This window comes from Mya arenaria, chromosome 8 (assembly GCF_026914265.1).
Source record: "Mya arenaria isolate MELC-2E11 chromosome 8, ASM2691426v1".
Classification (NCBI taxonomy): Eukaryota; Metazoa; Mollusca; class Bivalvia; order Myida; family Myidae; genus Mya; species Mya arenaria.
The window spans coordinates 14,483,337-14,510,123 of NC_069129.1; the positions used below are offsets into that span (position 1 = coordinate 14,483,337).

Here is a 26,787-nt window from a genome sequence, read left to right on the forward strand (position 1 = left end):
TTGGTTTAATCAAGGATTTTGCTATAAAGCTTACACAAATTAGGAGATGACAGGACAAAAACATGCATGTTGGTGAATGCTCCATTCAGTTAAAGTAAAATATATTTAAGTAAAACATTGAGTGACTGGCTAAGCAATAGAATTAATTAATGAAACAATGTACCTGTAAATATTGAAATATTTTGCAATTAAGGATGACTCCTCACTCAAACCCTGGGGCTGGGTCCCCCCTGCTTGGGAGAGAGGAGGCATCTGGGCGTGGTTTCCAGCCGTATCGCCCCGGAGATGACCTCAGACCTCCACTGTCCTCGTCCCTCGCCCTTGACCAGGCAGCAGCAGCTGCAGCTGCAGCTTACTCCTACCCAGCAGCGTTCATGCCACAACATGCATTTCCACATCCGGCATTTAGGTTGGTGGCATGGTAGACCGTGAATTGAAATTATGAAAGTCATAATTTTGCTTTAATCATTCAGCATTTAACATTGTACAATGTTGAGAAAATTAATATGCTAGTCTTTTCTTTATTGTTACGTTTGCAATGAAAATAAGTTCATTACCATTCTAGTCAAAACAGAAGTGAAAACAAAAACTGTAGATTCGTCTCGAATTTCTTTGATCTTTTGATCTACTTGTTTACACCAAGGACAAAATAAATCACTAAAATATATACAGAAGAAAGTTTTCAGTTGTGACTGTTTCTTGCATACAGATACGAAATTTTGTCATCCAAGTGTAAGCGCATAATTAAAATGACTTGGATAAATAATGTCGAGATTAACAAACTTGGTTTCTTGCAGATTTGATGACCCTCTTCTCCTTGAGCGGTACAGGATGATGCAGAGCCCGTATCTCCCATACGGCCAGGGAATGATGCCGCACCCTGGGCTTCACCCGCTACTCACTGCTGGAGCTCGCTACCCGACCGACATGTTCCCGCCCCACTTCTCACCATTCTCCCAGCCACCTGGGCGTATGTCCGAACACCGGTCACCATCCTTCATGTCTGAGAGGTAAATTTGTTAATTTGCTGTAGCCCAACCCAGACTTTCACTGGGTCAGTAAGTCGGCTATTAACTTTAACGACTGAGTGATAAGTAATAAACAGGTGTAAGTTTCATCTTACATTTGAGGAATCAATCTTAGGATAAGATTTCTTGCTATCAATATTCGTAATTTGTGCAATATTGTTATGTGTTTTCCTTGCTTTTGTTCATACAGTATTCCTTTTAACTTGTGCTTTTTGAACGAACTTTATTGTGATCATTGGCTTATAACGTTTAAGTAGTCAATATATCAGTATTTATCAGTATAAAGCTTTTTAAACTTCATAAAGCTTTAAACTTCATATTAAAAACACACACTAAAAAACATATATTTTTTTTTATTTTTTTTTACCAACAGACAAAAATGGTAGGGTCTATTTTGTAGGTAGGGTCTGTTAACCAGAGCCTGAAGTTTTTTTTAGGTCTGATGTGTCAATATATGCACATTAGTTATTGCGCATCAAGCTTGATAATATCATACAAAACAGTGACACCCAACACTTGTGGTTAATTCATACACAACTCACCTTTCACACTGGCTCTCTTCAATTTCAATCACTTGGGTATTAGTTGTTACGTAGGTTTTTAACAAGTGAATGATGGCATATTTAAAACCACAATATAAAAGTGATACTTGTGCACTCTCATTCACTTACTTATGTATGGTATACAAATATGTAGGGTGCAAGTGGTCTTGTGGTGTAGGTGTCCCCCTCTCACCCAAGAGGTTGTGGGTTTGAGCCTCACCAGGGGTGCTTTTTGATGGTCTCTCAAAAAGGACACAGTGCTGGTATCTGCTCAAGAACTGGACTCCAGAGTGATTCAAATCAGCGGTCTTTACTATTGAGCAAAAATAAATTAGTATCAACCAAATATGAAGCATAAATAAAATTTAACATTTCCAGAGAGGAAAAGCAGCGGGAACTAGAAAGAGAACGGGAAAGGGAACGGGAAAAGGAGTTGGCTGCCCAGCGGGAGAGACAAAAACTTCTCGAGCGGGAGGCAGAAAAACAGCGAGAGCGTGAAAGACTAGCTCATCGAGAAGGCAGGGGAGACAACTTAATTAGTGGCAGGGACAAGCACGATCAGGGTAAGCTCTCTAGGAATGTGTCCTAGGTGACATCGTTGTTCCCCACATTAACAAGGAGTTCTCTTTGAGAAGCAGGGGTCAAAAATAGCACAAGCTTGCTTTACAGGCTTGCTCAAATTCTGGGTTTTATACAGCAGGGCTTGTACAAAAATGTAATGCCAAGCAATAGTATAGAATTCGGGCTTGTTCATCCAAAAGCCTTATTTGGATGACTGGAGTAGGACTAATGCAGTTTATAAGGTTTCACAGTGTGATTATAAGTCATTCTCAGTGTTTGCGACATCAGTATTTGTCATATTTAAGGTTTTATCCACTGATAAGCAAGAACTTATGAACTTAATTCGTGATAAAAAAAGTCAGCGTTTCACCAAAGGGTGGTTCAAAAAGGTCATCAGTACAGTTATCAATTGGGAGCTGACTAAAGCTAGGTCATGCCAAATTGAGTTGTATGTTAATGGACTCGTTTCCATGGATTTTCGCGTAAATTGGCTCGTTCCAAGACAAAAAAATAAAAAAAAGTTGTCAAAACGTTCAATCTGTGAGAGTGCAGCTTTAAAGTTGACCATTAAAACACTTTCATTACCTTATTTAACAGCACACCTGAATGTTGTATTTTCTAGAAAATGAGCACATGTGCAAAACTTCAGTTATTTGCATAAATTACTCGTTACTGTTTTATTGCACGTATGTGATTAGCAGATGTTTCTTTGGGGGCAATTTAAACCATGTTCAAAGGAATAAATCTGATGTACTATAATTGATTGGGGTTAAAAAAATATTTAACTGTCATGGACTTAAATACTAAGACAAAAACATGATGATGTATTGAAAGCCAATTAAGTCAAGTGTAATTGAAGATAAGACATGCTAATGTTTGTGTTAAAAAATTAAGAAATAAACATTGAGTTTTTAGCTTAGAGTAAAATTTGACTTTATAATGTTTAAAAAAAAAGTACTTAAGTGTAAAAGTAAAGTGAAAATTTAACTTTTAAATTTACCCAAAAATGTAGGGTAATATTTCCATTTTTGTTTTTTCAGGTCAACCAAGAACTAAATTAATTTTTAAAAAAAGGTAATTATCTTTATTTTAGGTTCGAAGTATGGCAGCATTATACAGGGAACGTCTAAGGGCCTGGGTATTGCAGACCGGTACCCTCGTGTATCGTCGTCTACCCAGAATGCATCAGCCAGGAAGGATGAGCGGAGATCTTCTAAAGATGAATACCCCTTCCTAGGAAACAGGCTACCCTCTCAAAAGGTATTGTAGAGCCGATGGTCATTTCTGTTCTTGGAAAAACATTCAATAAAGAGATGGTATTGATATAGCCTCAACGTTGTTGTTGTCGGCGTTGACAATAATTAAAAACCATTTGAAGAAGTTTAAATGAAACTTTGTACTCTTATTGCCAGTGAGAATACAGACATACATAGCAAGGCCCATAACTCTGACTTTACAGTTTGTCAAGTTATGTTTCAAAAGACAAACATTCGCTCAAAGGCGTTTTTATTATCTTGTGCTCAGAATGATATCTATTGTGTATTGGTGCTTGTTTTTATACATCATTTAATGCATTTGTAGTATTCTAGATATAGATTAATACTTGTACTGGAAGGACAAATTTACAAAATGTTATTTCCGGCATTTTTAGAGCGGCACAGAGGATGCTGAAAAGCGCTACTCATTGGTCAACCCCCTCAGAGAGGGACAGAGGTCAAGGCCAAGATCAGAAGATGTCAGTGGGCGTGGCAACAAGTTACATGACTCAGGATTATTCCGCCCCTTTGACAGTCAGCAGGCATTGAACGGATACGACCTTGAAGGGGAGAGAATTGATAATCGTAACTCTGGAGGAAAATTGGAATCTCCTACCAAGCATTCAGACTCACATTCACGCGATCAGAAGTTTGAATCCAGGTATAAGGATGGTGATTCAACAGCTTCTAGTGCATTTCAATCTGTTAGCAGTCGTGGGGAACATAATTCCAATTCTCTGTTACATTCTTCAGTCCCAAAACAAACAGTTATCAGTGGTCAGTCTGTTTTCTCGGCTCCGCTAAATGTCCCCTCGTACAGTTCATCATTTGTACAATCAAGCGGAAGCTTATCGAAAGAACCGATAATGAGCACAGATGCTCTGCGTTCTGCGCATAATGAATCTCAGTCATCGTGTATAAGTAAACTTGACCTGGAACAACGCCGTAAGAGCGACACTCAGATGGAAAGGCCGCAGTGGAGTGATAGCGAGTGTGACTCAAATAGTGAACCGGACAATCAGGAAAGAAAGCTTCTCATCTCCTCAGGACCTCCGCTGAAACTCGATACTTCACCGAAAAAGATTAAACTTTTCTCTGAGCTTGGTCTTACAACTTATTCTCAAAAAAAAGGTTTGTTTTATTTTAACATTTGTTTGCGTAGTTGTTTTACTTTCATGCATATTTTAAAAAACTTGTTCGAGTTGATGTGAAACTGATCCAAACTGATATAAATTTTTATAACTGTTAAATCAATAAAGAGATTTACTGGTCACATGATAACCCTGGACAAACAATTGTGGAATTGAATTTAAGACATTCATTTGTTAATCAAAGTAGGTTATTATCGAGGGTGGTCATTATCATATTAAGTGTCATGGCAATTGTTTTCTTCCATCTGGTATGTCTGTTTTGCCATACTTAATTTTCTGTTGACAAATCAAACTTTCTTCAGCTCTGTCTTCAGACAAGAGCATACTTTACTTTTGGGAACTTAATTTTTACCCTCGGAAGTGCAAACTTGGGCATCATTTATCACAAAATTTTGACATTTTTATATATACCTATGTAGGTTGAATATACTCAGTTACTCTTTATAACCATTTATTTGTAGGCTAATATTACTTCAACAACAATAAACTATAGGTTTTCTAACAGGTTTTTTCTCAATTGAAAACTTTTAGATAAACCGAGATTATTAATATTTATTCCATATTTGGGATAAAACATGACTATTTGTCATTTGAAACATTATTTAGTAATGGCTATTAAAATGACTGAAACAAAACAACCTTGTTTAAGACATAGATTTCAGTCTTTATAATTTCGTTGGAGTGTCAGTGTTTGCTAAATCAAACTGATGATCTTATTTTTCTAACTGATTCATATTTGTATCAACAAACAGACGCAGACTTTGAAAAATGGCGTAAAAGGCGGCGAAAAATGAAGGAGCGAAGTGTTAGCCCGGTGTCTGTAGAGTCCGGTCCCCCTACTCCACTGAAGACCATGTATTCCGCAGATGATCTCTGCAGGGAACCAGACTTCAAGAAAAAATGCCACTTCCTGTCTCAGAATCTCAACCTAGAACCATTGTCTTCTGACAGTAGGAAAGGTGAGAAAAGATTGTCTATAATACAAACTGACGTTTTGTTATTCCTAATTGAATAATGTATTTAATTTTACAAGTGAAAATGGTGTTGGTGATGTTAAAAGCTTGAAGGCAAAAAAAAATAATTCTGCAAATATATATTTCATAGAATGACGGATTTAAAAAAAAGTTTGAATCCTGGCATTTAAACTATAAAAAACACAATTAGTTTCTGATTACATCCTGAAAAAAATATGGATATTTTATATTTGTGTTTTTTTTTTAATTTGCATGTCAAAAAGTATTGAAACCTTCGAAATATACTAATTCTTCTAATTTCAGGTCAAATTTAAATTCATTTTTCGTTAACAGACTGTTACATGTCTGGAAATAATAATTGGTTGGCAGTAAAAGAACAGTCTGTGGGTTACCTTAAGCATTTTTTTTTGGTTTAGCTTAATTTTTTGTTGAATAGATTTCATGTATAACTTGTTACGTAATACTTACGGCCTTTATAATGGGGTAAAGAAACTATTCTAATGTAAAAATAAACTTTTGCTAATAAAATATCTGCCAATTGATTTCATTACATATCCCTTGTGTGGGCAGGGAACATATTGATAAGCAGCTTCTGCCACATGTTAAGTTTATATTTTATATTTCAGCTAATCATATGATCTTGAAAGCTATAGAAGAGGAGAAGAGTCGTAGATTTATTACAAATATAGCAAAGAGTGAAAGTACTGACACCTTAAATACCGTTGACACAACAAACGCTAGTTCTGACAATACTAGAATAACTGTGAAACGAAAAATAGACAATGAAATAGACGATGTGTTCAACTTCTCAGCGCAAGAAAAACAAAATCTAGGACCACCATTCAGCCGTCAGCTAAGTAACTCAAGCACTTCAAGTGTGGGTCGCCTTGGTTCCAGCCAATCAGCAGAAAATCTTGAACGCTTACCAATGTACTCAGCCGGACCCCGTGTGCCAAGACCTTCGTCGTTGAGCCGCAGTTTTGCGCAGGAGTTTCATGAATCTGTTCTCCAATCTACAAGACAGAAAGAGATGCTTAGAGCTTCAGGTAGTTTAATTTTAAGGGTTTCAGCTCTTCTTTTTTCATGGTTGTGTTCATCGTTGTCAGTGTTTGCCATGGTTGTGTTCATCTTTGTCAGTGTTTGCCATGGTTGTGTTCATCGTTGTCAGTGTTTGCCATGGTTGTGTTCATCGTTGTCAGTGTTTGCCATGGTTGTGTTCATCTTTGTCAGTGTTTGCCATGGTTGTGTTCATCGTTGTCAGTGTTTGCCATGGTTGTGTTCATCGTCGTCAAGTGTTCACCATGGTTGTGTTCATCGTTGCCAGTGTTTGCCATGGTTGTGTTCATCATTGTCAGTGTTTGCCATGGTTGTGTTCATCGTTGTCAGTGTTTGCCATGGTTGTGTTCATCGTTGTCAGTGTTTGCCATGGTTGTGTTCATCGTTGTCAGTGTTTGCTATGGTTGTGTTCATCGTCGTCAGTGTTTGCTAAGGTTGTGTTCATCGTCGTCAGTGTCTTCATGCAAAAACTTGAACTTTGGCCATAACCACAAAAAGCAATATATTTAAATGAAACTTGGTACTTACTTTGCAAGGCCCATAGTTCTGGTTTTAATATTTGTTGAGTTATGATCTTTGTTAGCCTGAAAAAACAACAACAAAGAATGTGCATTGGCGTTTGGTCTTGTTTCTTATTTCAATGATATTTTTAAGTACTGTCATAGCTGTCATGTTGTCGTCATCAGAGTTCATCGTTGGTCAAAAATTTGTGCAAAAGCTACTGTATTGTTTTCAGTTCAAAACTGTTTACATGTTGGAAGAGAATGATTAACTATGCATGTACAAAAATAAGTGAAGGTTAGTGCGGGTGGTTGAAAGAACATGAGGTGATCTTGTTGTAAAGATGTCTGGATATTGCCCACCCAAGAGGCTGAGGGTTAGAGCACATTAAGGGTTATTTTTTCACTGCCTCACAATATGGACACCGGTACTGGTTTCAAACCAGGAAGTAGACTGGAGAGTGTCTTCTCAATCAGGCAAAATAAATTCAGTAAAACTTATTAATGAAAACAACTTTACCATCTTCTAGGTGACGCTGGACGAAGCCTGACGGACCTGTCCCCCCAGAGTGGGAGTTCACCCCGTGTGTTGCCATGGCAACCAGAAGCCACAGACACCTGGCAGGGGGTGGAGAAGGTCATGGAGGGGTACCATAGGCACATGCAAGGTAGGTCATTGATACTATTACATAAGTAAGGTTGTTAGTTTCTTAAATGGGATGTGTTAGTAGCTACATGTAAGTGGGATTTTCATCTTTTTTTTAAAATGTTAGTTTGATTTGTGGTGACCAAGTTGGACAGGGCACTTTATTTCGGGTATTTCCGTTTTCCTACACTACACAAGAAATTAATTGTGATATAAAAGGCATAAAGACTGTAGACTTACATGGACTGGCACTAAATGCTTGATCAGAAATAGCTATAACCCATAATTCCTGAAAATTTTAACATTTATGATATTTGTTTTCAGCCGAGAGACTGGAGCGCCATGTGCTGATTGACCGAAGCAGACATCTGAAGTCTGAGAACTCAAGGCTGAATACAGTGGCCTCTCAGCTTAGTCAACGTGTTGAGGTAGGAAATAGATGACAACTTGAAGGGAACATTAAAGGATTTGCTCTGATCCTTAAAAGGGAAAGAAACTTTTTGGAACTGAAAAAAAAGTAATTGATAAATAAGTTAGGACGTTGTGGGTGTTTTAAGGTTTCGAAACAGTTTATGAATATAAATGAGGTGGTTGTGGCTAAGACCCATAACTCTGGCTTTAAATATCTTGAGTTATGCCCCTTATTGACTAAAAATACAGACAAGTGTTGGTGTTTACTCAAAAGCACTTCAGTTAGCTATTCTGCTTTGCAAAGAAAACAGTTAGAATTATTGTCATTGCTGTTGTAGTAAGTGTTGTTGTTGGCAGATCATGCAAAAGGTTCAACATTGGATTTACCTTTCAGGAGATGTTGAGAAACAAAAGCCAACTGGAGGAGCTTCGACAGTATAACCAGGAGAGGATTGATTCCATCAAGACCTCGCTCAGGAAACTGAAATGATGCCGGCCATGATGGATAACACGCTGCACCATCAGATAGAGATATAGCCATCAATTACACTTTTGTAAAGGTGATAGTGGCTCTCTTGTCTGAAGACACTACCAAAAAATTTTTAGTTGGCAGTGGTCACTTACTCGAGACTTGTGTAGACTAGGGGTACTATTTAATAGAATTACCCATTGTTGTTTACTTCAGGAGAAACTCAAGTGACAAAAGGAACTTTCAGGATAAACTCATGATGACACTTCGGGGCGAAACTTAAAAGTTGAAGTTAAGACTGATGCTGGCATTTTGCAATGATTTTTGTTTGAACAGGCTATGAGGTTAAATATGAGGCGAAGGTGACAGGTCAAAGGTCGATGGTTGTTATGAATGTCCACATTGATTTATGAATTGACCATTGCATGCAAACTGGAGTAAAAATCTTTGGTGATTACCTACCGTGGACAGATTGATCAGCCCCTAAAATGTTACCAGTTATGTATGAACTGTAGATTGTTGCCGCATAGAGGTTGTGTTGGCAGCAGCGGTGTCAAAGTCTACTTCAAAAACTTGGTCATAACTCAAACTCTGTTCAAGTTATTCAAATGAAACTTGGTACAAATGATGCCAGAGACATATACACCTAGGCACATCAGGGCTCATAACTCTTGCTTTAATATTTGTCCAGTTATGCCCCTTATTTAACTGTAAAATAAACAACTGTTGCCGCTCGCTCTTGTACATGATATGAGCTTTACTATTGCACATAATACTCTTTTAGCCTCATTCAGAAATGTATTAAACATTGTGCCAAGTGTGATGTTTCATTGAATTTTTCATAGTTCATCATAGCATTAAAGTATGTATGAACATGTTTTTAAACTGTTGTGTATGTCAATGACTTTCAAATACTAGTGGCTGGATTTTGTAAGTTTTGTGATTAAAAGCCATTGATTTCTTTTAGAAGTGTATTAAGCTATTGTATATGTTGTTTTATCTGTAATGTGTCAATCACACAAAAATACTTTGTACGATTTATAAAACATTATCTAATATATTAAGTGTATCATTATACAGATGTTATAGCTTTAAATAGATATCGTACATACATGAGCGATGTAGTTCCGGTAATGCTGCATATGTCAATAATATCAGCTTTTATCTTTTAGTGCTTAAATTTCCTATATGCTAATACAGAGCTGTGTTAGCTTTATGTGCATATTTTACATGTTTAATCAACCACAGGATGGCTAAAATCGCTTGTGATAAATAGTATATCTCAATTTGGCATTAGATAACACTGTATTGATGTTTTGTTCGTTTGAAATACCTCACTTATTTTTTCAGAAAATTCCCAAAAATACTCCATTTTGTAAGTGACTGCTTATGTTTGGAAAAATTGCAAAAAAGCTGAAAAATGCATTATTGTGAAGCTATGTTGCTACAGCAACACAAACACATGTTTATTTTAAGTTCACTGGAGGACTGAAACAGGTGTACAGATTGAATATTTTGTGGGGTATTTCCTTCACTTTTCACGAATAATCCTGAAATTGTTAAGGATTATCATGGTATTTTTATAGGACAACAAAAAAGGAATGAAAAAAATGTATTCTTAATCGCCCACTTGTTCCGATTTTTATATTTTTCTTAATAGGGCTGTCTTTTTAATGATTTTTGGGGCGAAATTTTGGAGTGAGAACTTCAGGAGTGAGATCCCACTCCCACCATAAAAAGTATATATTTTTTCCAATTTTGTGTCATAATTCTCTTTTAGGTATCCCTGTTTATGAAGAACTGGTTTAGGTGAAATTGAACAGAAATATATACAAAAATAAATGTAATTTTTGCTTGCAATATACTGTCACAGGAATACAGTAAAGTGATTGTAGGTTTGATACAATAATCACTCTGACACTTAATTTTAGAAGGACCCTGATGAGAATTATATGTGTTTATTCAGAGGGCCTTAGCCCCATTCCCCTAGAGGTGAACCACAGCCCTGACTTAAGCCTAGTTGCTTATGTTGGCATGATGTGCAAGAATGTGGTCTTGCGTCGTGATGGACCACAAACCAATTTCATACGATAAGGCAAAGAAGTGAACCAGGTATGTCATGGTGGAAAGCCAGTATGCTAACCACTGGGTTCACTTGGCTGCTGTTGAGTGAGGGTTAAACTCCTACATAAAATTTTTGGTATTTTTTTGTAAGGAATTGCAAATTAAATAAGTGATGCTAGTATGAGGCCAGAAAGGCGATATTGACTCAGTTGGTGTTAAATATTGATTTTTTGGATTTATTCATTTCCTGATTGAGTAAGATATGACAATTCTAGATTATTAAATTTAAGCCCTATTTTGGGGTTATCCTACATATTGTGAAATTTTATAAGTTTTAATTTAAGTATCAAGTTTTTCATTAACCGTTTGTTAATGTAGAAAAAAAAATGTTGTTATAAATATTTTTGTTACATTTTGTTTATCTCTTCAAGAAACGTGTTTTTTTTTGTAATATTGTTCCTGTTTTTTCAAGTTATTAGATAGAAAGTTCCTTGTATTTGTTTTAGACCTGTGTTGTTCAGTATATTGAAGGTGATTATGATCATAAAGAAATGAAAACTATTACATGTTTATTAGAATTTTTACTATCAAGTTGACTATATTTTAATTGTCATATTTTTTAAGACTGTAAGTAACAGTTCGAATTTTATTTTATTTCAATAAACCATTTACTGCATTTTAGTTTTTGATGGATGCATATCAATTTTGTCATGGTAACATTACGCGATTGAACACCCTCGCATTTTGGGATTTTTTTTGGTAATCCGAACAAAGCAATGGCACATTATTAAATTGGTTAATCCACATTTTAGTTTAAGTAAGGATCTTTTTTAATTAAAAATTCATGTAATGTAAAATATCTGATACATGGGCGATGATTTGAGTTGTTTCATATAATTAAGAACAATATCATCGTAATATTTTTTCTTACTCAAGTATTGATAGTTCTAACTTATAAAAAATATTCTTTTAGCTATAATAACATAATAATATGCATATTTGCAAAAATAAAAAGGGTTGTATTTTAATTGTATAAAAAATTTAATAATGATATATACAGATTTTTATGCCTTAGACATTATAGAACAAGGTCGATTGAAATATTTAACTAGGTTTTAATTTTTGGATTTGTTCGCAAATCATACAGGTTGTAAATTTAAAACCTTTGGAAATATTTAATTTATTGTTGTTTCCTGAGGATTTATAATAGCGTTACAAACTTTAAACCTTGCTTAGTTGGTCAAAACCAATTAATTTAAAAAAAAAGGACCTCATGGAATTGAATTATCTTGATTAGGAATACCTGTTGAGGCAGTTTGCTGGAAATCCTTTCATGTTTAGTGCCATATATTTAGTATATGCTCGTAGTGGTTTAGCATTTCTATCACAACATTTAAAACTATTGCCAGTAAAATTAATCACATTTCATTAACACTGTTCGTGATCTGTTTAGAATTATACTTTTAATTAAATAGAAGTGATTCTTTTTTTTTTTTTTCTTTTTTTTTAAATGACTTGTATAACTCTATGGCCTTTTCACCAGCTACAAGTTTCATGAGTGTAACTTTAATTCTATTTCTGATGGATCAAGATCCATCAAGATCAAGTGTGGTGTTTTTACCAATTTTATATTGCCATAGCAACAACATATTTTGCCGACAAAAAAATAAGAAGGGGATCATTTCCTCGTAATTGTCTTCTAGCCCATATAAAGTTTGCATACCGGTACTTTTTGACATTTGGCAGGGATAATGTTTTTCAGGAGAGATGAAATTATTTTTTTTAACTTAATGGTGCCGTAGCAACCACATTTTTGGTCTGACAAACAGTAAATGTTGTTCTATTCACACACAAATTTTTCACTATTTCCATTGCCATACCAACAAAAGTAATAAAATGACATGTATAATGAAAATCTCCTTTTTGCCCTCAGACCAAAGAACTAGTTTCATTTACCCAGCTTGCATACCACTTGAGATATTGCAGGACCCATTTTTTCAGACAGATGGACAAACGGTATAGAGCACTAAATCGATGTACTAAGACACTTTGCTATGTAAAATAAAATGTTGTTGATGTTGCTAGTAAGGATGCTTTGCTTTAATTGTTAAATGATATTTATTCACATGATATGTGTTTGTGTTTACAAAACTATACATATTATATATCGGTGTTCTGTGTGTTACTTATTAATACATTGTATATTGTACCGTGAGATACTGAATTTGTTATGATCTACTTCATCAATAAAATTTTATTTCACGCCTTGACTTTCACTTTATATGGGTGTTTGACAAATTCCCCCACTTATTTTTTTATCTAGGTAGATTAGATCCTTCCATGCTTTCAAAGGGAGAGATATCCTCCATACCCAGTACTTACATAAAGCTAAAAGGTATCATGTTTGGCTGAAAATAACAGTGATTTTTATGCCCCCTAAGGGAGGCATATAGAAATCGGTACGTACGTCCGTCTGTCCACACAGTTTCCGCTCAATATCTGAAGAGCATTTAGGCCAAGACGGTGTGTTGTGCATGGACTGTTCACCTAGAAAGTAGTATTAACTAATATCTTTAGTGGGTAGTGTTCACCTAGTGATTAGTTTTCACCAAGTGAGAAGTGTCTCACCTAGTGAGAAGTATTTACCTCATGAGAAGTGTTCACCTAGTGTGTAGTGTTCACCTAGAGAGGTGCTCACATAGTGATTAATGTTCACTGGTGGATAGTGTTAAGTAGTATTTACTAATATCTTGTGTGAGTAGCAGTGGTGGTGACTAGTGTTCACCTAGAGATAAGTGCTCACATATGGAGTAATGCTCACTGGTGAGTAGTGTTCACTTAGAAATTAGTATTTACTTATATCTTGTGTGAGTAGCAGTAGTGGTGAGTAGTGTTCACCTAGTGAGTAATGTTCACATAGTGAGAGGTGTTCACCAAGTGAGAAGTGTTCAAATATGGAAGAGGTGTTCACCTATTGGGTAGTGAGTAGTGTTCACTTAGATAAGTGTTCACCTAGTGAGTAGTTTTCACACAGTGAGTAGTGTTCACATGGAGAGAAGTGCTCACATAGTGAGTGATTTTCACCTAGTTGGTAGTTTTCACACAGTGAGTAATGTTCACTTAGAGAGAAGTGCTCACATAGTGAGTAATTTTCACTGGTGAATAGTGTTCACATGGTGAGTAGTTTTCATCTAGTGAGATGTGTCTACAAAGAAAGACAAACTCTTGTTTTTCAAATTTAATCAATTTCATTCAAGCAACAAATATACATATGATAACAACTAAGAAGGAAGTAGATATTTAAAATGTTGGATATTTTTCAGTAATGTCTATGGAATGTTCTACTGCTCCTGATATGTTATCAATAAAGCTCAACGTTACCCAGAAACACTTTGTCAGTATAAAATTAGCACCATTCTGTGGTTGAAAAATGAAGAATATGTATTACACATCGCATGAAAATTTGATGACTTGAGTTAGGTGACCATGACCATAAAAATAAAAGGGTTAAATGTCTTTAATGAATATGGACTGAAACATTTCTTTTAAATAATGCCTATAACAATAATTCAAATTAATATTTCATGCTCTCAAATTCTATTCAATCATACACTAGTATGAAAATATAACGATACATGTACAACAGTGTTGAGGAGTGAACGCTAACACTCCTAAGTAGTTGTCAATCTCAAAAGGGGCATAACTCAACAATTATCCAAGCCAGAGTTATGGACCTTGCAGCAGATATGTTTGTCTCAGGCAGCATGTGCAGCAAGTTTCATTTAAAAATCTAAAATAGTTAATGAGTTTTTGCTAAGGGTCAAATTTTTGCACAACACCGAGGACGCCAATGACGATAAAGGCTATAACAATACATCAACTTTTTCCTCAAAAACAAAAAAGAATAGCAAAATAGCACAAATAATGAGACATTTTATATCACAATTGATTTTGAAGGTAGAAAGTGAAAAAATGAAACATTCATATTAAAATGTACAAAATTAAAATTTGGCATTTGAGATATTGTGGAACCAAGGTGTTTTGAAATCTCTTCATTATCATTCAATACTTTCAATAAAAATTACACAGAGTGTTTATTTGGATATGTATGGTAACAAGGCAGGCTTTGTTTTTTCTTATAAATTTCAATATAAATAAAATCCTTGAAAGGGTTTTTCCATGGGCTAATTTTGATAACAGCTTTATTTTAAAAGAACTGATATATCACCAAAACCCCTTGGTTCAACGAATATAAGATAAAACATTATATGTAACAATTGTTCACCACAACAATTCAGATATACATTTGACATGACACTGAATCAGATCAAGACCATGCTCAATAATTACCAACTTTGTTTAGCAAAATATATGAAATCCAAAGCCACTTGAATTTGCTTGTCCTGGGTTAGCATGTGACCAGTAAACCTCTCCATTGGTTGAACAATTATGAATATTTATATCAGGTTGGTTTTGCATCATGTCAATTATGTGCAAATGTTGTCTTATGCAAACTGCTTGATGGGGGAACATTTTTATGTTGCATTTTAAAATTAAATATCGTGAAACATGGATGTCCATGTATCGAAGATAACAAGCTATATCAGTGTATCGAAGATAACAAGTTATATCAGTGTATCGAAGATACCAAGTTATATCAGTGTATCGAAGATAACAAGTTATATCAGTGTATTGAAGATAACAAGTTATATCAGTGTATCAAAGATAACGAGTTATATCAGTTTATCATAGATAACAAGTTATATCAGTGTATCCAAGATAACAAGTTATATCAGTGTATCCAAGATAACAAGTTATATCAGTTTATCATAGATAACAAGTTATATCAGTGTATCCAAGATAACAAGTTATATCAGTGTATCCAAGATAACAAGTTATATCAGTGTATCCAAGATAACAAGTTATATCAGTGTATCCAAGATAACAAGTTATATCAGCGATCCAAGATAACAAGTTATATCAGTGTATCCAAGACAACAAGTTATATCAGTGTATCCAAGATAACAAGTTATATCAGTTTATCATAGATAACAAGTTATATCAGTGTATCCAAGATAACAAGTTATATCAGTGTATCCAAGATAACAAGTTATATCAGTGTATCCAAGATAACAAGTTATATCAGCGATCCAAGATAACAAGTTATATCAGTGTATCGAAGAAACCAAGTTATATCAGCGATCCAAGATAACAAGTTATATCAGTGTATCCAAGAAAACAAGTTATATCAGTGTATCCTAGATAACAAGTTATATCAGTTATATCAGTATATCCACAACAACAAGTTAAATCAGTGTATTGTATACAGTGACAAATATGTGGAACAGAAATGATGAATTAAAATGCTTGAAGCTATGATAAAACGGAAGCACAGTACAACCCAGTAACTTTTTCAAACAGGGAACCAGATTTTTAACACATACAATACTCAAAGACAGACAAGGACTAATGTTGTATGTATGACCTTTTGAGATACACAAATCTTTTGATAAGTGTGCTTGAAATTTAATAATTGTTCTAATTCGTGAATACCATTGTTTCAAATACATGTACATGTATCAGATAACTGTGCCATATAATTCTAAATCTTAAAAGAATAAGCACTTGATTGCACATTGATAACAACTCAATGTATCAAAAGTTGTGTTATTTCTCTTCGATGACAGGCAATTTGGTCCAGGCTTATTTTGATTTTTAAGTAAATAATTTCAATTCTTTATCAGATACTATGAAATTTTGTGATCTAAAAGCTTGTTAATAATATAAGCAGGATATGTACGGTCTATATTACAGTCCTTGTGTTACATTTTCGGGAAAAAAAGAATGAATTTCCATGGATAAGGTTGTACTGTGCTTCATTGTCATACAGACGTGATATTCTGACACATTTCTTTGGACGTGTCACTATAATAGTCACTTGATTGGTCTTTATTATAGTAATACGAGGCGTTGCTTAGCAACGGAATATATTTACTATAACTAGGGCCGGTAAATTCCTCAGAATGTCTTTTCGACTTGTCTTTTCTAGTTCTTGATGGCGAATATGAGGTTTTTGAACACTGTTTTTCAAAGCTACTGTCGTATGGCGAATCAAGACTATTACTTCTAGGTCTTCCTGTCATTACCGGAATAAACGTCTTTATCGTTGGTTTGTTATTCAGCACGGGCTTAAGAACATTCGAACCACTCCAACGTTTAACATTAACATTGTTCAACTTTTCTTGAGACATACTGCTATAAAAAGATCGTCTATTTAGAAGCGATGTAAATTTTGCAACATTTGATTGGTTGACAGTGTTTTGACATGAGGCGGTCGGAATTTCACATATTTCTGGCTCTTCTATCACAACACTTGCCGTCGGAGCGTTGAGACACGGCTGAAGCAGTGTGGGGTTTTTAGTGAGATCGTCGATGACGTCATCAGTTTCCAGTCTGGGGGACATGTTAACTTCCAGACAGGCATAGATTAGGTTGTACCTAAAAATATATATATAATTAAATTATTATTCATTACAAACCAATTTCCAAAGGATCTTACTTTTTTTCAAATGTTTTTTTCAAAAAACAACTGTTTTTGATAAAAGTTGTTGTAAACAGAATCAAGTTTTTCTTAAACTTCAACATGTAAAAAATCTTTTGTAACAACAATCATATTTTGGCTAAAAGTCAATTTATAGGATTTCTTGTGCCATTTAAAAACACTAACATGAGCACCCTGCCAACAGCTGCCTAGATAGATGGAAGCAGTCTAACAACAGGTGCCTAGATGAACAAGAGCAGTCTGCCAACAGGTGCTTAGATGAGCAAGAGCAGTCTGCCAACAGGTGCTTAGATGAGCAAGAGCAGTCTGCCAACAGCTGCCTAGATGAACAAGAGCAGTCTGCCAACAGCTGCCTAGATGAACAAGAGCAGTCTGCCAACAGCTGCCTAGATGAACAAGAAGAGCAGTCTGCCAACAGCTGCCTAGATGAACAAGAGCAGTCTGCCAACAGCTGCCTAGATGAACAAGAGCAGTCTGCCAACAGCTGCCTAGATGAACAAGAGCAGTCTGCCAACAGCTGCCTAGATGAACAAGAAGAGCAGTCTGCCAACAGCTGCCTAGATGCACAAGAGCAGTCTGCCAACAGCTGCTTAGATGAACAAGAAGAGCAGTCTGCCAACAGCTGCCTAGATGAACAAGAGCAGTCTGCCAACAGCTGCCTAGATGAACAAGAGCAGTCTGCCAACAGCTGCCTAGATGAACAAGAGCAGTCTGCCAACAGCTGCCTAGATGAACAAGAGCAGTCTGCCAACAGCTGCCTAGATGCTTCTCTCAGGAAACGAAGGGAAATAACTTGAAAATCATAAAGGCCAAAGTAATTCACATAACTTAACGTACATAAATGTATTACCACTTGACAGGAGTTGGAAGTGGACTGATTTTTGAGTTGTGGCCAAAATGTTTGCAGGATGTTGACTACCAAGGTACTACAATACCTCTTCTTTTTACTTTGGAAAAAAAGATGAACATAATATTAAGTGAGGAATAATTTAAAAACCAACATACAATTTCTCTGGGCAGTTCCTAGGAAGGATGAGACGCCCTCCGTTCTTCACAAACTCCAGGACCTGACTGTTGGACATGCCCTGGTACGGGAAACTGCCAAACGTGATGATTTCATATATCAGAATCCCGTAACTCCACACGTCTGACTTGGCAGAGAAAAATCCATCAGACAGGCTTTCTGGAGACATCCATCGCACTGGTAGCATACCTGAAAATTGGGCATATATTTTATAATAGTAATCATAATAAACAAAAAAATTGCACAGGTTTCAACTACAGTCGAACCCCATTAGCTCAAACTCCCAGGGACTGGCGAAAATACCTCGAGCCTCGGAAAGTTCTAGCCGAGCGAGAAAGTTTACCTACAGCATAAAGAAATTGGTCCTTACATCCAGTTCGAGCCAACAAGTTATACGAGCCAAGTGAGTTTGAGCCAAAGGGGTTCGACTGTAGGGGTTAAATGTGTATTTCTACCACCAGTGCAAAGAAGGTAAGTTGGAAGAAATGAGGAGAATTTGTCAGGAAGGTGAAGATGCTCCTATGTTTTCTCAGTCGATATAATTCACATTTCTCAACTATATTGTTTTAAAATTTTATCACAACACCAATATGCATTGGCGAATTCAGTTCCTTTTTCCTTCCAGAAACAGGAGCTAAAAGACTAGAATGCATTGACAGTTACCTTTCTTATTGAACCTGTAGTAGTCTGTATCACATGTCGGCCTTGTCATACCAAAATCCCCGATCTTAACGCTGCCGTTAGAATGGACTAGGCAGTTCCGACAGGCAAGATCCCTGTAAACGACAAATACAGGTATAATTTTTTTTTACAATATTTTATCTGATGCTTTCAGTTTTACCTTACCTTTAAACATGAGACGTCAAAATTCATTAAACCACTTACGAATGGTTTCTAATCAGACTGTATTCATTAAAAGAACAATTTTACCATCTTGGTTAGTTTAGTTTAAACATATTTACTTTACAATGATTGTGAAACAAGTTATTACAACATTATATTAATCACTCTAGTTGGCATAATTTTATGCGGGAGTGTGGTCTTGTGTTGGGGGGGAAACCGGAGAAAACCCACTTGTCCGGCTTGGTGACCACATACCAAACTCACATGCGCCCAAGAACCGTCTTGGTTAAAATATCCTTATTAATTTAGCCTCCATTATAATGTGATAAAACAGACAAACATGTTAGCCCTACAGCTAAATGATTATGTACCAGAAACCAACTTAAACATGCTTTTTAAAAAATGAAACTGCCAAATTAGCGTATAATATATGTGATACCTGTGAACGTATTTGAGATCATGTAGATATCGCAGCCCCAGAGCGACATCAAGGGCCATCTGTGTCAGCTTCTCAGCGCTGACGTCCTCTGCCTCCTTCGCAAGCGAGCCGACCAAGTTACGACGAGACAACAGGTATGTCTTCAAGTCACCTACAAAACCAGCCATTCATTTCGCTCAAGTTAAGATAGCTACCTATTTTACCTTTAGAAGATATTCAAGGGACTCATGTCAGTTAGTTTGCTATTTCATCTTGGGAAGATATTAAATTAAGAGGCATAAAGCCAAAGCTATGGGCTTTGTCATACATACATGTATGCATATTCCCTATGTACTTAGTTTTACGCGGATATCATTCTTTTTTATGGTCAAGATTGGAAAAAAATAATACATGGAAACATTAATGCCAACAATGATAATGCCAAATCCAAGGCAAGGTTATAACCTGACTTTCATCTTCCCAAAAGAAAAAAAGGGTAAAAAAACTACTTAAGAGTTACATACCATGCAGCATGAACTCCATGATGGTGTAAACTGGCTCCTCCCGAGTACACACGCCAAGCAAGGAGACAATGTTGTGGTGCTGGAAACGCTTCATCAACTCCGCTTCACTCAAGAAATCAACCTGTGGGACGTGCACAACTATTAGTTAGTTTACTTTGAAGTGCTTTAATGGTGCATATGGTAGTGTAAAGTTTCAGATTTCAGATGCTTAGTAATATAACCTTTTCAGTATGCTTCTTTAAACTGTAGGATCTTTGCCTTTTTTATTACATGACTGACAATGAAAAATTACAATAATGGTTACTGTAAGAAACACAGCTTTATCTGATCTTCGAAAAATTTGCGTTGGAAACCTCAATGAATATCTTGACAAAAGAATTTTAGTCATGCAAATCTTAAATCAAAATCTTAGTCAATTTAGCCAACATAACTTAAAATGTTAGGTTTACCAAAATGTCTTAAAATCAACCAATCACAACAAACCACCCACCTTCTCCTGCACACTCGAGTCGACTTTCAGCGTCTTTACAGCAACGGCCGTCCACCCATCCTCGTCAATCTGAGCCTCACCTCCGTAAACAGTCCCAAACGCCCCTTCCCCGAGTTTACGATTGAGTACAACCTTCTCCTTGGGAATTTCCCACTCATCAAGTGAGAAACACTGAGAAAAGTCTCCGCCAATAAGGCCTAACTCCTTCATACGCTGGTGGGTGGCCTTGACCTTTTTGTCATATCTGTGGCAACGTAGAAATTTAAAAATAAAAAAGAATAATTAATGTAGCATTATTCAGTCAAAATGTTAAATACTAACTGATTTTTGCACACACCTAAACACTATCTTGTTCTTAGGCACGAGTCAACCTGGTAAAATGGAGTTATTGTCTGTGCCCAAGGATATCAACATTTATTCTCAGAGTAATTTAAAGTAATTTAAAAAAAAAATGTTGAAGGCATATTTATTTAATACTTTAAGAAAAGGTAGTTAAACATATTCTGTTCTCTCGAAATTTACTTACATGTTGCCATCCTTTTGTTCATTCCAGATTTGAAATTGGTAATTTTAACAGAAAATCTAAGGGAGACAATTGAGCTACACAATCTCATATCTAAGGGAGGTAATCTATCAAGAATGCAACTGTACCTGAGTTTGAAGAAGATCAGAATGGCAATCAGAATGAGGGCAAACGTTGCGAAGGCCATAACGTTGGCAATAACTATGGCCATCTCACAGGAAACATTCAGTACGGCTCGGAAAGCCTCAATCAGGCAGTCTTCCACTTCTAAACGGAAAAAAAATATGAATAGTCAGTCTTCCACTTCTAAACGGAAAAAAAATATGAATAGTCAAATGTTAAAAGTTGAAAACTATCTTTCAGTAAAAATCATTTTTGAATTCAATCTAAATTATAAAGAACAGAGAATGATTTTAGGTGATGCAGTCAATTTGTGAAAGTTTTTCCATATTATATTGAGACCAATAACCATACAATCATGCAAAGACTTTAAGGAAAACAGTTTAATACACTTCTACCTGGCTTTAAGCAGGAAATTTGTACAATTAAATGCTGTTTCATGTACAAAGACACAGAAAGTTTTAAAACAATAAAATACTTTTTTTGTAAACATTTAAACATAAAAGCTGCCAACCTGGATTTCCGTCACTAGGGGTGATTCCCCCGGGAGTGAGCCAACGAAGAGCCCCTGTCTGTATTTCAAGGGTCCCCTTTTTGTTGTCTGGCCCCGGCTGGTATCGACCGACAAGGCGGGTCTCGTTTAAGAATTTCTGGACTATGGAAATGTTACCAGGCCGATCACCGCCTGAGAATTGAATGTGGCCAGATACACCTTGGAAGTTTGTCTTTGTGATCTCCTCTACAAACAACCTGAAAAGAAGAAAAAATAGTTGTGTTTAACCTCTTTATTCTACTTCAAAACATGTAGCTATAATTTAGTTGTGTTTATCCTCTTTAACCTTTTCATTCTAATTCAATATAGTAAAAAGATGTAAATGTAGCTAAAAGAATCAAACCCTGACCAATTCGTATGTGCATTATGAAGCGCTTGTTTTGTTTGTTAAAGTTTATACTAATTTCTTCTAGCTTGATCGTGATAGGAGCTGATAGCTTATAGATTCATGCTCAAGTGTGTTTCCTGGGTAAAAAGCAGTACTGGTGTCAATGAAGAGAGGCCTTGCAAAAGTTTCCTTGGTGGGGATCAAACCCATAACCACTTGGGTGAGAGGTGGATACCTATACACACTACACAACTCCCACCCTTGAAGGGCTTTAAGTTTAAATGCTGGATGGGCTGGACCTGGGTCCTCTTGAGAAAGAGAGTGGGGCGAGTTTCATTAATTGAAGGATCATAAATCTCAAATCTGAAGGAACACCACAGATGGCCACAAATTATTTTTTTCATTCCTTTAAATTTGTTTCCCACTCAAATACTGGCTGAAGTTCAAATTTTACAAACTCAAAGAAAAAAAAACACACACATGAAAATATGACAATAAGACAAAGTCTGTGATTAAGAATGTTAATGGAACATGCCGTCCCTTAAACTCTATACCAGAAGTTCCAGATGGCTGGAACGGAATTTAACTGTTATGGCTATTTTATTTTTTTTAAATTTGTTTCACATAGAGAAAAGATCTAACATTCCAATGTTCTAGCTGCTTAGATTTAAAAGCAGACGTGCATGAACTGTGTATGTTTTGTTACAATAAATTGCGTAAACACTTTTTTTTGTTTTAAGTAACACTGCTTAATTTTTACAGAATGACTCATCATAAAAATGGCAAAAAGTCACGGAGTGCATATCGGAGTGCATATTGTGTGTTTTCATAACAATGAATAGTAAGTTACCTGACACCGCGAATACCTGGCATACCAAACACAAATTTCTTTTTCTTAATAAATGTGGCAAATTTGTAAATTTGGCTTTTATAACTAAACCCTCTCAAATGCTAACCTTGACTGGTTGTTCAGACGTTTTTGCGAACTCTGATAATTATTGTCGTCAATTTTCAATAAAGTCCACAAAATGAGTTATGTCCCCCAAGAATTCACCAAAATATAACATCATATCTACAATGCCACATTGCCAAACACTTAAAACCTTAAAATCTGTACATACTGTGTGTTTTCATTGGAGTGTATGTTCTCCAGGGCGCCAGGATGTCTTCGCAACACTCGATCAAGGGCCTTGGCATACGTCCACACTGCATCATACACATACGAGGCAAATGGTGTACCATATCGATCCTGCAAATGTCAAGTCATGAAACATAGCTCTTGGTGCTCACTCTGGAGACATATTACGATATTACACAAAAACAAACAACTATACGCTATATATTTCCACAAAGCATAAAAGAGTTAGATCTATCCTTGGCATCTTCAATGTTGATATAGCATAATTATAAAAAAAAGGCTTACCTGACAATTAAACTCATTAACAATGTAGTAAACTAAACAGATGTTTTAAAAGAAATGCATCATTTAGCTTCAAAAACTCACAGCTTTTCCAACCCTTTTAGCATAGAACATCTTGTACTGTCCGATATCTATACCGCCGACAACGGGCGTATTATCAGGATTGGTAAACGTCTTCTGGAGGACAAAATGGCCGTCTATAGCATACTCCATGTTGTTTGTGGTACAAGGAATGTGCTCCTGGGGGCGGGGATCCCCGGGGTTGGGCCTGGAGTTGTAATAGTCGACGTCCCACCAGTCTTCAGCGTACCAGGCAGGCAGGAACCATACATAACCCTCATGGGCAGTCATACGCTAGAATAAGAAATTTCAAGTTAGAAAGTAAGTTTACTTGGTACGAGATCTGAAACAACTGTTGACATTTCCGCTCATGATTGTAAAAATAAACATCTTAGTTTTATATTATGTACACCAACTCAACACAATGCAAATATAATACAAAAAGAATTCCTCATAAATAACTAACTAGTGCTACAATACATGAAAACAGCCAACGCATACCTGTCTCCATGCCTCACACATGACAGCTCGGGCCGCAAACACGAAGAAATCTGCAATAATCACTCGCACATTCTGAGCTCGGAGATCTGCAAATATCTGCGACACATCCAACTGGTTAAGCTGGTAGTTTCTCACAAGCTGACGTTTCACAACAACCGAAATCCCAGAATGTTGGAGATGGTCCTGCAGTAGTAGATGATATTCAGGAAACTCCTGCCCACCCTCAGATATTGCCCCGACTTGACGCCAACCCATCGCGTTGAAAAAATTCTCATACACATACCTGTAACATAAGATGGAGTGGTGAAAGACAAATGGCGTTAAAAACATGAGAAATACAAGCAGTAAGAGCTTTAAGGAATAATATTAAAGGCCATGCTCGCTGTTGCTTCAAGGAATAAGGAGAGTTTCATGGATTAGCTGTATTTCATCCATCACTGATTTAAATATTTTTGAATCAGTGATGGATGAAATACAGCTAATCCACGAAACTCTCCTTTGACCTTGATAAATGATTTATCGGGATATTTTATTTATATCAATGGTCAGAGGGTATTGCTAATCCCTTTCATACAAGTTAATATACAAATAGATTTTATCAGGTTCATGAAGTGTGCCGCAATTCTGATCATGGAACTTGTGTATCAAACAGCAAAAACTATAAATACACTGTTTTATAAGATATGGAAGGAAAAACAATCTTAGGGAGCGTTCTCAGAGAGTATACAACTCTTTTAACTTGCTACTGTTAGTGCAAAATATAACCAACACAAGTATGTCATGTTCTCAGTTGCCATGACAACAACACAAAGGCTGCAGACAATATCATGCCTTCTTTTCTTTTAAAGCAGATCAGCAAAGAAATTGCCTGTACCTATGATGGTCGACTTGCGGTATGGTGCGGTAGAAGTACGGGTATTTCTGCCTGTCCGAGAGGGACGAAGCCTCAGCCCCGTAGCTCACTGTCAACATATTGAAATGGCGAGAAAGGGCGGCAATAGGCTCGGCCTCATCTGAGCACCCTGGACCTGCATAATAAAGATTAAATAATGATGATTATTAAAGCAAGAGTTATGGGCCATGCTGTATGTATGTATTGTCTTGGGTAACATTTATACCAAGTTCCAATTCAATGTCTTTAGTAGTTTTAAATTATGGTAAAGGTTTAAATTTTTGCATAACCAAGAAGACAGCCACACCAAGACTATCACAATACCTTACCTTCATTTCTTCATAAAACAGAATGAGCTCAGAAACTGATGAGCTCAGAAATGACATTTCAAAAGGTAAATGTTAAAAATGTTATAACAATATCTGCGCTTCAAAACAAAAAAGTATTAAATTATCTGCCACAAAAAAGATACTAATCTCCCTCAGCACCTACCAAGTATTCCTGCGATGGATATGGTATTGTTTGTGATGTATTTGATGAAGGCCTTCATCGCCACATCTGGGAGACACTCGCTGTTAGACACAATCATCTCGAGCTCGTGTTCCGGCAGAACAGTTGGATCCTTGTTGATAATGTCCAGGGCTAATTCACCACCTTTAAATATTTTTTCAGACTGAGATATTTGTTTTATATTTGAGTTTAGACCTTAAAATTCTTAACACATCTTTTATTATATTCGTCTAGACCATTTGATTTGAAATTTGTCCTTGAAAGCTCTCTAAAAGAACAGCATGATAAATAATATATAATGTCTAGAGTCAGTTCATGTTTTCAGCAAACAATTTATTTATCACACATGACATACCCAATAAATAATTGCAAGAACGAGAATACTTAAATGATGAATGTTTCTAGACTAAAGACTGTCAGGAACAATTTGTCAGTGCTAAAAGTTACTACGATCAGTGAAAAGTTCAAACAAAACCTACCTTGTACCAAGCCTGGCTCCGTCCAGTAATGACCCGACATGGGAAATAGGCCACCTAAATAGATTTTCGTTTTATTAGAGAGATTTGCTGGCAGCCATGTTTTCCAAACCTCCTCATTTCTCCGAACCCACTGGCATGCAACGTTTTCCACAGACTCATCCCGAACTTGCAACATTTGGATATATTCGTCCTGATGAAACGTCATCTTTGAAATCACATGGTACGCTTCTGGTATGCTGGTCTTCACTTTTGACCATACCACTTTGGTAAACTGGTTGAGTCCAAAATCACAGTCCGTGGGTAGTTGGGTGAGATCATTTTGGCAGAGGGGAAATTTTACCCTTGTGAAAAGTTTACCAGCTGTAAGAGTGTTTGGTTCCCAGCTGAAGAAAAGTACGGGTCTGTTTTGGCGGGAAACACGGTCGTGGATAAAGTGCTGAAGGTGGGGACCAATCCAGGCTATGTTGACAGGAAGTTTGAGATTCCGAACCTGCGCCTTTAAAGCACCCATGTCCATCTCTGCAAGAAAGATTGACATATATTTATTTTGTTAGACAGATTTTTGACAGTGTTTATTTCCCACTTTTAATGAAATGGTGGCAGGGTCCTTTGCTAGGGGAAAATAGTTTGTTATTGCAATAATGGAATATTTCTAACATGATTTATATACCGTAATGTTCAAGTTGTTTTCAAACCTTCTACTAAAAAAATTTTGGCAATTTTCGTGAATGACACTATATTGCTACCTTTGTCAATGCTCCTCAAAAAAAATAAAAAATAATGGGGATTATTTTACCTGGGCAGGGAAAAATACAAACATTTTAATGTGGAGAATGGAGCAGAATTTCGGCCCTAAAAAGAGCCGAAAACCCCCCACAGTAT

General features: G+C 36.2%; 2 protein-coding genes across 8 annotated transcripts in view; one reads left to right on the forward strand and one right to left on the reverse strand.

Moving 5' to 3' along the window:
* Positions 1–12,920, forward strand: part of LOC128242746 (genetic suppressor element 1-like) — a 69,024-nt gene extending 56,104 nt beyond the window's left edge. Inside the window, exons 6-15 of the mRNA XM_052960016.1 lie at positions 194–409; positions 798–1,010; positions 1,949–2,133; positions 3,225–3,391; positions 3,783–4,518; positions 5,291–5,497; positions 6,139–6,558; positions 7,599–7,736; positions 8,039–8,142; positions 8,520–12,920. Of these exons, the coding sequence (XP_052815976.1) occupies positions 194–409; positions 798–1,010; positions 1,949–2,133; positions 3,225–3,391; positions 3,783–4,518; positions 5,291–5,497; positions 6,139–6,558; positions 7,599–7,736; positions 8,039–8,142; positions 8,520–8,615 (2,482 nt within the window). The 3' untranslated portion in view covers positions 8,616–12,920. The remainder of the gene's footprint in view (positions 1–193; positions 410–797; positions 1,011–1,948; positions 2,134–3,224; positions 3,392–3,782; positions 4,519–5,290; positions 5,498–6,138; positions 6,559–7,598; positions 7,737–8,038; positions 8,143–8,519) is intronic.
* A 963-nt stretch (positions 12,921–13,883) lies between these two features.
* LOC128243518 (uncharacterized) overlaps positions 13,884–26,787 on the reverse strand; it is a 38,361-nt gene continuing 25,457 nt past the window's right edge. For all 7 annotated transcript variants that reach the window (XM_052961334.1, XM_052961330.1, XM_052961335.1 and 4 more), the window contains exons 6-19: positions 25,906–26,424; positions 25,409–25,570; positions 24,899–25,052; positions 24,025–24,307; positions 23,548–23,817; positions 23,165–23,292; positions 21,677–21,912; positions 21,171–21,309; positions 20,520–20,763; positions 20,030–20,150; positions 19,527–19,677; positions 18,908–19,020; positions 18,226–18,433; positions 13,884–17,156 (exon numbers count right to left, since the gene is read on the reverse strand). In XM_052961334.1, coding sequence (XP_052817294.1) covers positions 16,541–17,156; positions 18,226–18,433; positions 18,908–19,020; positions 19,527–19,677; positions 20,030–20,150; positions 20,520–20,763; positions 21,171–21,309; positions 21,677–21,912; positions 23,165–23,292; positions 23,548–23,817; positions 24,025–24,307; positions 24,899–25,052; positions 25,409–25,570; positions 25,906–26,424 — 3,344 coding nt within the window. In that variant the 3' untranslated portion in view covers positions 13,884–16,540. The remainder of the gene's footprint in view (positions 17,157–18,225; positions 18,434–18,907; positions 19,021–19,526; positions 19,678–20,029; positions 20,151–20,519; positions 20,764–21,170; positions 21,310–21,676; positions 21,913–23,164; positions 23,293–23,547; positions 23,818–24,024; positions 24,308–24,898; positions 25,053–25,408; positions 25,571–25,905; positions 26,425–26,787) is intronic.